General features: G+C 52.1%; 1 protein-coding gene across 7 annotated transcripts in view; it reads right to left on the bottom strand.

Annotated features, from left to right (window-relative positions):
• The window catches only part of Pik3cd (phosphatidylinositol-4,5-bisphosphate 3-kinase catalytic subunit delta), a 48835-nt gene that overhangs the window by 6131 nt on the left and 30057 nt on the right, over positions 1–12647 (bottom strand). For 6 of the 7 annotated variants that reach the window (XM_057784654.1, XM_057784657.1, XM_057784658.1 and 3 more), the window contains exons 3-12: positions 7334–7506; positions 4566–4794; positions 4246–4475; positions 3488–3667; positions 3037–3186; positions 2710–2799; positions 1522–1743; positions 885–981; positions 662–792; positions 27–77 (exon numbers count right to left, since the gene is read on the bottom strand). In XM_057784654.1, coding sequence (XP_057640637.1) covers positions 27–77; positions 662–792; positions 885–981; positions 1522–1743; positions 2710–2799; positions 3037–3186; positions 3488–3667; positions 4246–4475; positions 4566–4794; positions 7334–7474 — 1521 coding nt within the window. In that variant the 5' untranslated portion in view covers positions 7475–7506. The remainder of the gene's footprint in view (positions 1–26; positions 78–661; positions 793–884; positions 982–1521; positions 1744–2709; positions 2800–3036; positions 3187–3487; positions 3668–4245; positions 4476–4565; positions 4795–7333; positions 7507–12647) is intronic. The other variant, XM_057784660.1, reaches the window with a different exon arrangement.

The raw sequence follows: 12647 nt of genomic DNA, 5'->3' as shown, positions 1-12647 counted from the left end.
TCCCTGCTCCCAGGATCTGAGCTCACCTCCTCCTCTGTGATGCGCCCACGCTCGCCGTGACGCCCCAGCTCCAGGATCTGCAACAAGCATCCAGCTCTCAACACCCTGGGCTTGGGGCGGCCCCTGCAGGGCCCCAAAGCAGGACATCTACACCTCAGATCTAGCATTTCTCTTTCTCAGTTGTGAAAACCGTGTTGTGCACTGCACAGCTTTGACCGGCGTCTGAGCTCGTGCCTACGACATGCCAAGAGCATCTTTCCCACACAGACGTTACCCAGTGGCGGCCCAAATGGCTCTTGGAAACCCCTGAATTGGCCTAACAACATACACCCTAGCAATGGGCAAATCCCAGGGCGGCCAGGGTCTACTCTTTAAGAACTGTAGAACCGGAGTAAGGAAGGTCTAGAACAATGGTTTTCTACCCATGGGTTCCAACATCTTTGGGAGTTGAATGACCCTTTCACAGAGGCCGTCTATGACCATCAGAAAACACAGATAATATTTGTGCTACAATTCATAACAGTAGTAAAATTAGTTATGAAGAAGCAAAGAAAACAATGTATGGTTGTGGAGGCCACCACAACAGAGCCACTGTATTAAGACATTGCAGTGTTAGGAAGGCCGAGAAGCACTGGTCTAGCAGGACAGGGTCCTCACTGACCTTCTCTAGAGCAGGGAAGTACACAGGATGGGGGGCCACCTCAGGCAGGCAGATGACCAGGGCCGCAGCGCTCTCCGTGTTGGGGTTACTACGCACTGTACCCGCCGGGTTCAACAGCTCTCCTTTCTCATCTGAACACGGGGACAGATGGAATTACATTTGTAAAGTCACTCGCTTTGGGACTTCCACCCCTTGCTAGCTGCTCCCCTCGGGCTGGGCCCACCTGGGACAGAGGGCCACATGTAGAGACGGCGTTCCCCAGTCTTGAGCTGGTCTTTGTAGTCGAATAGCATGAGGTTGGCCCAGGCGATGGGGCAGTCCTAGGGAGGGATGCCAGTGGGTTAGGGCCACTCACAAAACTCCCAAGCCCCCTTTGCTGATCAGGACAACCCTGAAAGCCCAGTGGGAAAAGGGAGGATTCCCAGGAAGACTCAAGGGAGGACCAACTGCTTTGTCCTAGTGACAAACCAGCAAGGCCTGTATTCCTGATCCTGGCTTCCAGAGAAACGGGAGCCTGTCCCAGCACTTGGCGTGGCTCCAGTGCACACCAGCAGGACAAGGGCCAATTGACATGCTGGAAGTGTGACTGGGGGCCCAGCCACTCAAGGCAACAGCTACCTCAGGCCACCCAGGACAACTCTTTACCCAGGAAGCTGCCTGCAAAAGCCTCCTAGACCACAGGTTCACAGTGGATATTCCCAAGCAGGCCGTTCAAAAGCTATCCCTAGAGTGTGGAGGGATTCAGACCATGATGGTGCAGAGGCTTAGGGTTCCAGGCCCCCCAGGACCCCTGTCCTTCGCCTGCCTGCCTGAGGGGCACTGCAGGGAGGTCCAGATTCCTCCCAGCCAGCGCTACCCACCGCCTTCTTGGACTTCTTCTTTGTAGAGCGCGCCTTTTTCGCCTTCTCCACGACGGCATAGAGTGCGAAGCAGAGCCGAGCCATGCGCGGCAGGTCACAGATGTTGATGTCAAACTCCAGCCGCTGCTTCCACACGGGCTCTGAGCACACATTCACCTCTGAGCTGGACACCGTCTTGCAGAGCATTTCGTTGCCATGGAAGAGCCCGGCCTGTACAACCAGCTGGGAGTAGGATGGGTACCAGAAACAGAGTAAGTGAATCAGGGGGACCCTGGGCCATCCCTTCCCTCGCCAGCTTCTCCCACCAATGTCCTCCTCAAATGTTCTCACTCTTAAGTAGGTCTGAATGGACTTCCTCATGGTGGGGGGGGGGCTGTCCCTTAGAGAGAAAGCCACTGGCCAAGCAGGACAAGAAGTCATGGGACATGTGAGGCCACATAGACTATGCACTGATACTCAAGGCATGTCCCTTCCTACTTCAGGCCTCAGCTTCTTCAACAGGAGATGGTAATTGCAGGGCTCACTGGTTCTAACATCCTCAGCCTGCCTGCCTTTTTGAACCGTATGGGCTCCTATCCAGGAGTGCCACCAGCTGATCATCCCAGGCACAGGCACCCAGTCCACCAAGCTGGTAAAACTACGGTGCTGGGAAGGAAACCCAGACTCTGTGTGGGCTTTCCACTCCACAGATGGAACAATAATCCCTCCACCTGGACGGCAGCCGTGAGAAAAGAGGATGTGAGGCTTGTGGATGTGCTTTTTAAAAACCAAAGAGCACATAGCCCCTACGCTATCTTCACAGCCCAAAGGGAGCTCAGACCCCAGGGGATGAGGCAGCTACTCGTCCATGCTGCAGGCGTACCCTGACCAGATGCAGCCACTCTTCCTTGCTCCTCACACCTCCCCAGACACCACTTTCATCCCCACAACCTCCACCGAAGTCAAATACACAGAAATGGGCCCTGCCCGGTTTCCACGAATCAGTCTCCGGCTGGCTGGCTCACCCCACTCCCCTCTTCCTGTTTTGAAGCGGCTCACAACCACTCCAGTCAGGGACGCTGGGTAATGTGGTCAGGTGGCTTTCGTGTGACATCTTCCCGCTCTTCTTCCGCTGCCACCGGTCCTGGCCACAGCCACCTTGTTTGTATAGCAAACAGTGGCTCCCTCACCTGGCCCAGGAGCCCCTACCTTCATCCGCTCATCCGCATTCACTTTGCTGCCCTCAATCAACTCAATGCAGAAAGGCTGCTCCAGGGACCACAAGGACACAGAGGAGGGCTGGGGAAGAAGGGAGGCAGGGTTGGTGGCAAGGCCCAGACCAGAAAGCATGCTGTGCAAATGCATCAGGGCTCCCAATACCCCTAAGATCCACAGGAGGACAATGGAGGCTGCCCTGCGGTTCACACAGATTCCAACCGGACATGCGTCACCCACCAAAGGGCCCCTGAACCCAGGCCCTCCTGGTGTGCCTCCCAGCTGACTGGGGGATGCAGGGAAGGAAGTACATTGTCTCACCTTCTTAGCAGGGATTGGGGGAGGTTTGGTGCGTGGTTTCTGGACTTGGGGGGCAGGGTTGCTCTGCTCATCCCGCATGGCGAGAATGGAGGATTTGTGGACCATGGTCAGGTGGGGAGTCAGTCCGCTGTGCAGGCAGCTGCAGATGTACTGGGATGGAGGTGCAGGGTGAGGTGATGATGGGTGGTCCCCTACTCCTTTCCTAGACAACTGGCTACCAGGAACTTGCCAAGCTGATACTACCTATCCCAAACTTCAGGAGGGGCCTCGTGTTGGTTGCCCTAAAGATGGGGTCCCTCCTCCTGCTTACAGAGGACCAGTTCAGCAAGGGGATGCTCTCATGGTAACTAAAAAGGCCTGCCTCATCAGACTCAAGAGAGGCTAAATCCAGATCCCCTGATGCTCCCAGGGCCACACGCAGGTGGCAGGGAGGGCTGCAGGGAGGGCTCACCTGAAACTGGCAGAGCGGGTAGCTGCCATAGAGGTATTCATGCCTCCCATTCACCTGAAGGGTATAGTCTTCAGGCTGCTCCAGCAGAAGCTGCCGGAACACTGTGGCCTTCTTCCGGAGGGCACAGGCCATTAGTGCCAGGGGCATGTCCTTGGTGGACACCTGGAAGGTGAAGCTCTCCTGTGGGGAGAAGGATGTCAGCCTTCTGCTCTGCAGGCCCGGGGGCTTCTCGGGCAGAGGCAGGGCTGCCTGTCAGAGAGCCTAGATGTTCGCTGATCAAGGCATCCCAGGAAACACTGGTGGGGGTGGGGTGGGCTGACACTATTGGATCACTCTGCATTGTCACATCTGCTTGGTATGGGACAGTTCTTGATGAGCATTTGTTGGTCTTGCAGAGGACCTAGGTTTGGTTCCCAGCATTCCCAGCACTCACATGGTGGCTCACAACCATCTCTAACTGCAGCTCCAGGGACTGATGTTGTCTTCTGACCCCTGTAGTCACTAGACACGCTTACATACATGAGGCAAACCTTCACACCCGTAAAATAAAGCAAAATAAAATAACCCCAAATTTCCTGGTTCGACAACCACCTAAGCCCTTTGGCAGGCATGGGGAATCTGGCGAATGCCATGTCATGCTACTGGGAGAAGGAATGGAGATGCTGGAGAATTTCACAGTAGAGAGGTCCCTCATGGGCACAGCAGGTTGGATGAAGAGCTCAGGCCTGCATCCCTGGGGTTTTGAAGCCACAGCTCACCTCACTGCCCTCAAACTTCACATTGACCAGCAGGGCTCTGCTGGTGATGCGGAGGATGCCAGCCCGCCAACTCCTTGCCGAGGGCTCCAGCTGCAGGGGGAAGCTATACTGCAGCCAGTCCTCCCAGCCCAGCTGTTGGCGGCGAGCAGCGACCTCTTCGCAGAACTGGCGCATCTTAGTGCGGAAGTCGTTCACTTCCGGGTCCCGCAGGGAATCAAACTCATGGAGACCTTTGGGGGTACGGGGGGTGGGGGGGAGGTCAGCACAACGCCAGGCCACGTGGGCTCAGCCTAGGCAGCTCCTACCCCCAGCAAGTATACCTTTGCCGATGAGGAGGCTAATCTGGGAGTTAATGAGCTTCTTCACACGGTCACCCTCTCGCGCCACCAGGCGCAACACGGGCAGGAAGGGCTGGATGTCACACAGCCTGCGCTGCTCATCCTCCAGCTCCTGCTGCTCGGCTGTCTGGTTCACGCAGGTGAACACATAAGCCTCAGGGTCACTGAGCATGTGGAAGAACGGCTCATACTGCGCATTTCGCCACAGCACCTGGGAGAGAGAGGGGGTCACAGTCAGCCCCTACAAGACACCCACAGAGGTGTCAGGGTTTGCTGAGACTGGGGGTGACCTTTGACCACCCAGAGGGACAACCAGGTGTGACTTTTGAACACGATGATTGCTATGGACATCACTATGTTCACTCACTCTGTAGACCTGGCTACTTATCAAACTCATTCCTCTGTCTCTGCTTCCCAAGTGTTGGGGCCACAGGCATGAACTGTCAAACTGGAGTGCATTTATATAAAGTCTGCAGTCAGCATCAAGGTGTCACAATGTCCATTCAGAAAAATACGAGATACAAGGGGCCGGAGGGGTGGCTCCAAGGTTAAGAGCACTTACTTGCTGCTCCTGCAGAGGACCTGGGTTCAGTTCCCAGCACTCACATGGCAGCTCACAACCCCCTGTAACTCCAGTTCTGGGAAACCCAACAACCCTGTGCTGGCCTGTGCAGGCACCAAGCACACACATGGTACACATACGTATTTGCATGCAAAATAAATCATACATATTCAAAAACCTTTTTAAAAAGAGAAAGATACAAAAGTTCATCATCAGAATTGTCCCAAGACTCAGAGCACAGTACAAAATGAGTTGGGGGTTGGCAAGATGGCACAGCAGGTAGATGCTCTGTCACCAAGCCTGACAACACGAGCTTGATCCCCAGAACACACGTGATAGAAGGAGATGGCAGAGTCCTGCAAGCTGTTCTCTGATCTTCCCATGCATGGCAGACATACATCCACACACACGCATGCAAGATGGAGACACAAACAAACAAAAATGTAAAAATTTTAATTAAAAAAACAAAACCAGGAACTAGTCCAGGTGTTGATGTGAGAAGCCAGCACCCTTACCTGCTGAGCCTTATCTCACCAGCCTGCCTGCCTGCCTGCCTTTTCTTTGTTGAGACAGGAGGCCAGAATGTCCTTGAACTCACTGTGTGGCTGAGGGTAACCCAGAACTTCTGAACCGCCAGTCTCCCAGTGCTGGGATTACAGGCGTGTATGAACACACCTGGTTTATGATGTGATGGGAATTGAACCCAGGGCAACGTGCATTTTAGGCAAGCCCCGTAACCAACTGAACTACATCCCTGATGTCCTTTTTCTTATTTTCCTAAATTTTAATGTGTCTCTATTGTTTTCATAGTGGGGGGAATCAATATTAAAGCAAATCTCTGAGGAAAACGGGACTGCAGAGACGCTTCCTACGTCTACAGCTGGTATTCCTGCTTTCTATTTATGACTTAAAATTCTCAGGTAAGATCTGGGCATGGTAGCGCATGTCTTTAATCCCAGCAATCAAGAGGCAGAGGCAGTCAGTCGGATCTCCGTGAGTTCGAGACCAGCCTGGTCTATAGAGCAAGCTCCAGGACAGCCAGGGTTCTGTTACACAGAGAAACCCTGTCTAAAAACCAAAACAGGCGAGGTTATCAACCTTTGGTAGCTAAAAACCTAGCCCAGTAAATGCCACACTTAGTGGGTCACACGAGCCATTTCAAAGTCACAAATGCCATCCAGATGTAAGGCTTCGATTCAGTAAATCAGCCTGAAAAGGATCCAGCAAAACCCAAGCCCCTTTCTAACAGCGTTTACTGTCGTGCCGACAGCTCTAAGCACGGTACAGAGAGTCGTTCCAAAAATGACCACACAGTCATGTGTGGCCTGCGAGCCCAGGCAGCGATGGCCTCGAAACTGGCTTGCCATCTAGTAATCTAGTGAAAGGAAACGCATGCTCTCAAAGGGGAAGCTGACTTTGGGATGATAAGTGGAGTTTAACCACAGGTTTTTAAACAATTCTTAGAAATTCTATCTGGTAAAACTCACATCTAAGGGCTGAGGGCGAGAGCTCAGTTGGCAAAGTGCTGGCCTAGCTGATCCCTCAGAACCCACAAGCAAAGGGGCGGGGCTTGCTGGAGAGATGACTCAGCAGTTAGGAGCATTAGCTGTTCAAGTCCCAGCATCCACATGGTGGCTCACAAACATCTGTAACTCCAGTTCTGGATCCTCATGGGCTCCAGGCACACACGCGATGGATATACACGAAATAAGAATAATTAAATCTTGTTTTGTTCTGATTTTCAAGACAGGGTTTCTCTGTGTAACAGCCCTGGCTGTCCTGGAACTTGTTCTGTAGACTAGGCTGGCCTTGAACTCACAGAGATCCGCCTGCCTCTGCCTCCTGAGTGCTGGGATTAAAGGCATGCGACACCTACCACCCAGCAGAATTAGTAGATTTTAAAGCAGAATAAAACAGACAGCTGGGTATCACCGCATCTTCTATAATTCCAATGCTCAAGAGACTGAAAAAAGCGGATCCTTTTGAGTTGCTGGCCAGCTGGCCTAGCCTACTCCAATAAGATCCTGTAAGAAAAAACCAAAAGGAAAGAAAAATAAGGTGTACGGACCCTGAGAAATGATAGCCCAGGCTCTATCCTCTGGCTGACACACACGTGCACAGTTGATACCCAGAGATTCTATGTCTGAGTGTCAGGGTGTGAGAACTGGCCTTAAGATGGAGGCTGTACCTGTTTGATGGAGCTGAGGTTGGCATTTCGGGGCACCGCAAAGTTCAGGTAGACCCCTGTGGGCAGCAGGAAGTCAACAGCCACGTTCTGACTCTCCTCTTTGGTCCAGAACTCCATGGGGCAGTCCACCCCAGGGGGCATTCTGTTGCCTTACTGCTCCGAGGCCCGTTCTCCTGAGGGAAAGGCAGAAACACAATGAGCTGGCTCTGCTGTGCTGGACAAGGAAAAGTGGGATTGGCTAGATCTTCTGGGCCACAGGGGGATACACAAAGCCTGCCACACACACACACACACACACACGAGGTCCGATACTGCCTAGGTGGTTTTGTGCTACCACCTTAGGCCACCCTCTGGACTCTGGTACCTCTAGTTGCAGGTGAATCTGCCACAGGCCAAAAGACCGCATTATGACCAACAGATGACCCAGAGGGAGATAGGAAGAATGGCCTGATATCTAAGAAATGAAGACTAAAGTCTGCAGATCTTAGAAACTTCTAGCCAGAAACCAATCAGCTTGAAAACAGCTTTGACTCGCCAGGCACAGTGGCACTCACTCACAGTTCCAACACTTGGGATGAACGGGGGCTGATCAGGAGGAGGTCAAGGCTAGCCTCAGCTATATAGTAAGTTCAAAGCCTGCTTGGGGTCCACAAGATCTCGTGTGCATGTGCGTGCACACACGAGAGAGAGAGAGAGAGAGAGAGAGAGAGAGAGAGAGAGAGAGAGAGAGAGAGAGAATAAACGACTTTATCTGTCATGCCAACCCCTCCCTCCACAGTAATAACAAAACATGACAGATCACAGGACACAGGGTGTGTGTGTGCCACTCACACTCCAAGTCACCAAATCCCTCCCCACCGCCACCAGCTTTCTCCGGTTCTAGGTCACCACAGCCTATACACTTATTCCAAGTGCATAGCCACAAGCACTTCCTAGGAGTTTAAACTGCAGGCTTTAAACTTCCAGGCTAGTGAGTCTCACGGCCTGGCCTCTGGCTGCGCAGCACCATGGGATGCCAGCAGCCCAGTCTTGTGCAGGTCTTACTTGAGTAACCTGCTGCCTCTGTGAGTTCATGGATGCAACAGCCACGTCAGATCAAGAAAGCATCTTCTCACAGCAACTCCTCGCCACCCTCGGGTTTTCACGCTCTTTCTGCCCACCCCCCCACCACACAGCCCGGGGTTAGGGTGGGGGATGCGATCCATCTCCAGTTTCCGGCTGAGTGGTAAGCAAAAGGACTAATGTTTATACAATCGATTTTGCTCAACATTTTATGTTCTTTATATTTTTATTGTTTTGTTTTTTGAGACAGGGTCTCACTGTGTAGACCAGGCTGGTTTCAAACTCACAGAGATCTATCTGCCTCTGCCTCTGCTTCCCAAGTCCTGGGATTAAAGGAATGCACTATTGTTCCCAGCCAATTTTTCTTCTTCTTTTTGGTTTTTCGAAACAGGGTTTCTCTGTGTAACAGCCCTAGTTGTCCCAGAACTTGCTCTGTAGCCCAGGCTGGCCTCGAACTCATGGAGATCCACCTGCCTCTGCCTCCCAAGTGCTGGGATTAAAGGTGTGCGCCACCACCACCCAGCTCCAATTTTTATTCTTAAAAAAGAAAAAGATTCTAGGTTGAGGGTGTGGTTCGGGTTCAGCTGGCAGAGTACCTGCCTAGCGTCCACAAAGCCCTGCGTTCAATTCCCAGCGGCACATGGACAGCCTGGGTTTGGTTGTGCACAGCTGTAATCCTAGCACTTAGCAGACAGAAGCAGGAAGAGCAGGAATTCAACTAATACATTGCAAGTTCAAGGCCAGCCTGGACACAGGAGACCCTACCTCAAAACAAACAAAGCCTTCTGACTTGGGAGTCACGTGTGGCTGATGGAAAGAACACATGCTTAGCATGCTTGAGGCCATGAACTGCAGCCCAATACAAAAAAACCCGGAACATTTCTATGCCTACCACAGGATCACTTTCTTCTGGGGTTAATGCTATGTTTGGTTTATGAGAGCTCTCCTTTAGATGGTGGCACCAATGAGGCTGGGCCTAACTCACTGGACAGCAGCAAGCAGCTTCCAGCATCATGCTGTCTCCTGTGCCACCCCCGCTGCCACTGGTAGCTACTTCCTCTGAGTGTGAAACCACCACATCCTACTTGGGGTTCCTCTTTCTGAGGCCAAAGTCTTCCTTTTTTATTTAAAACGGGGGAGAGGGTGAAGTTAGGAATCTGGAGGGCGGGTTCCATCTATAATGCTAAGCATTCTTTCCAAGCTTGGGAAATCGGGGTGTTATTGGTCACATGAACACAGCGGACTGCATTTCTGAGGACCTTATCTAAAGGTCTGTGTCTAAGGAACGCAAACACTTTATCTTGTCAGATGCACTGACCCAGCTGGTGGCAGAGAATTAAGCTATAAACCACCTCATTCGACTATGGGGAAAACCCCATGCTGTGCGTGGCCCATCACTGAGATAGGAGAAAGGGGAAGGATGGGGCATGCCTCTACACCCAGGACTCGGTAGATAGACATTGCTCAGCTTTCTGCCCAATGAGATTCATTGGGAGTCTAGAACCTTCCCTTTCCAGTAGGATGCGACAGAAAAGAGAAGCAGGTGCAAGGACTTTAGAACTACCCCAAGAATGCACACTAGTACAGTCATTGAGGCAAACTATCAGTCTCTACTCAAGCGGGACGCGCCTGTGCCCTGGGACCAAGACGATCACAGTCTACGCCCAGGCATACACCCAACAGAACTCGAGTGCAGGCATTACCAAAGACACACTTAAGAGAGTCTAAAGTGTCATTGTATAGTCTCAGGACACTTATCAGTACAGATCCGTGGCAGAATGCAAGCTGTCACCTACCAGTTGACAAGGTGACAATGAGGATGAATGAAGAACCTTCAGATACAATGAGGACAGTGAAACTCAAGGACAGAAAGCTGAGCAATAGATGCTGGAAATGAAAACACATACACACATGTTCAAGGCCAGCTTGGGACACAGGCGACACTGTCTCAAAAGAAGAGAAATTCTCATGACCGAGGCTTGTCCTCCCATGGAGACCTGTCCTCCATCTCTATCTCCAGAGGCCAGGGTCTGGAGACATGCACCACCCATTCCCTGTTTCTGGAACTGTGGGGAGGGAACTGACTCTCTCTCTCTCTCTCTCTGAATATTATTTTTAAAATATGGGTATGTGTGATGGCTGTGGTGGCTATGAACATATGAGTGCCAATGCCCTTGAGGGCAGAGTTACCAGATTCCCTAGACCGGGAGCTACAGGTGGTTGTGAACAATCCGACGTGGACGCTGGAAACTGAGCCTGGCCTGCTGTGATACAGTACTTACTCTTAACCGCTGAGTCAGCTCTCTGCCCCCACCCTCCCAAGCACCAAGTCCCTCCCCACTCTAGGACACCTTTGAGCCCCTGGATTCAGCCACACAAGCAGCCAGTTCTATTCCTTTCAGGGGGTTTATTTTAATTTACAGCATTTGAATTGGATTCGATTTTTTTTAATTTTTAATTATCCAGAAGGCATCTCTAAGGAGCAGTCAAAGCCAGCCTGGTCTACATAGCGAGTTCTAGGCCAGCCAGGTAGACACAGGGAAAGTCTGTCTTTAAAACAGTGAACGACATTTGCTTCTTTATTTACTTGGCCTCTTGTTTCTGTGGCACTGCGTTACTCCACGCTTATCTGGCCACGGAGCTTGCAGACGTTCTGTTTTTCCTTCCCATCTATCCAGTTTCCACTGCACGTGACTTTCTTTGTTTTGTTTTGTTTCGAGACAAGGTTTCTCTGTGTAACAGTCCTGGCTGTCCTGGAACTCGCTCTGTAGACCAGGCTGGTCCCAAACTCACCGAGATCCCCTTGTCTCTGCCTCCAGAGTGCTGGGATTAAAGGCGTGCGCCACCACCGCCCAGCTGCATGCAGTTTTTCACACGGCTCCAGGGACCCGGACTCACGCTGTCGGCTCGCACAGCGCTCTCACTCTTACTCACTGGACCATCCCGAGGCGCATCAGTTGGCTTCTCTGGTGCCTCCCCCAGAAAGTGTCTTTTCCCACGAGTGCAGTGATACCTTCCCCTTTCACTCCTTCCTGTTTAGAAAGCTCCTGCCTTGCATGCCGGCTGCCTCCGCTGCCTCCGACAGAGAGAATTTCTGGCCCCTGTGCTACCATCTGGTGACGAGCCAGGAGGGCAGGCGAAACAGCTCAGGCAAAGGGTCAGCGGGGGTCAGGATCGTCACCAGTCACTGGGGGAGTGTCATTGCGAGACAGCACGATCAGCACCCAAACCTCAGACATTCGCCCTGGCTTCTTTGTCCACACATAAGTCATTCAAGAAGTGTCTGGGAAAGCTTCACAGAGCCTGGCTCAGTTCCTTCAACCTCTCCAACTCGAGCCACATGAGCACAGAATCAGTTGTGGGACAACACTGTGGCTGATGTTTGAATCTCCCACCAACTTTTCTTGATGTCCCCAATCCGTTTTCTCTAGCCCGAGAGATGGATCTGGCCTTTGAGTCTTCAAGGTCCAACAGAGATGGGGTCTGTGGAGAGGAGGCTCAGCCAGTATTGCATTTGCCTTGCAAACCTGAGAACCTGAGGCCTCCTCAGACCCCTACCAAAAAAAAGCTGGGCACAGCAAAACCTTGTAATACCAGAGCTGGCAACATAGGATGGGAGGAGGAGACAGTGAAGTCCGGAACTCACTGGTCAGCTGGTGAAGTCTACATGGCGAAGCTGTTGGTGGAAGCCTTCCTAGGGAACGACACCCAAAATTGTCTTCTGACTTCCACACACATCTGTGTATGTGTGTACATGCGTGTGGACACATGTATAGACCTAGAGGGAATTTTCTCCAAAGACTTTAACAGATATACCTGGGCTACTGTTGGCAACCCAGGAATGCTTCAGGGGCCCTAGGACACTCCGGAGAGGCCTGAGAGCAGGGAATGCCCTGGGCTGGGAGCCCTGCTAGCTAGGGTCTTGGTCCAAACTTGGGGAGTTCTTTGCCTTTTGGGGGGAGATTCAAGACAGGGTTTTTCTACGTAACAGCCTTGGCTGTCCTGGAACTCAGCTGTCTGCAGGTTTTCTGAACCTCTCCTGAGACTCTCAGGGGTCAGAATCTCTGGACTAGTAAACTTCATGTCTTACCAGGGTCCATGGCAGCAAATATGGCTGATTTTCTCCAGTTCTGTCAAACAAAGACAATCTTTGGGGTCCTGCAGTCACGAGTCCTGGGGAATGGCTTTCCAAAGGAACACGTGAGTCATTATGGCAGGCCACACTGGGGACAGGCAACAAGGCACAGAAGGG

Source organism: Chionomys nivalis, chromosome 11 (assembly GCF_950005125.1).
Source record: "Chionomys nivalis chromosome 11, mChiNiv1.1, whole genome shotgun sequence".
In the NCBI taxonomy this organism is placed as follows: Eukaryota; Metazoa; Chordata; class Mammalia; order Rodentia; family Cricetidae; genus Chionomys; species Chionomys nivalis.
Note: the sequence above shows the minus strand (reverse complement) of the source record. Positions and strands in the feature narration are given on the sequence as shown.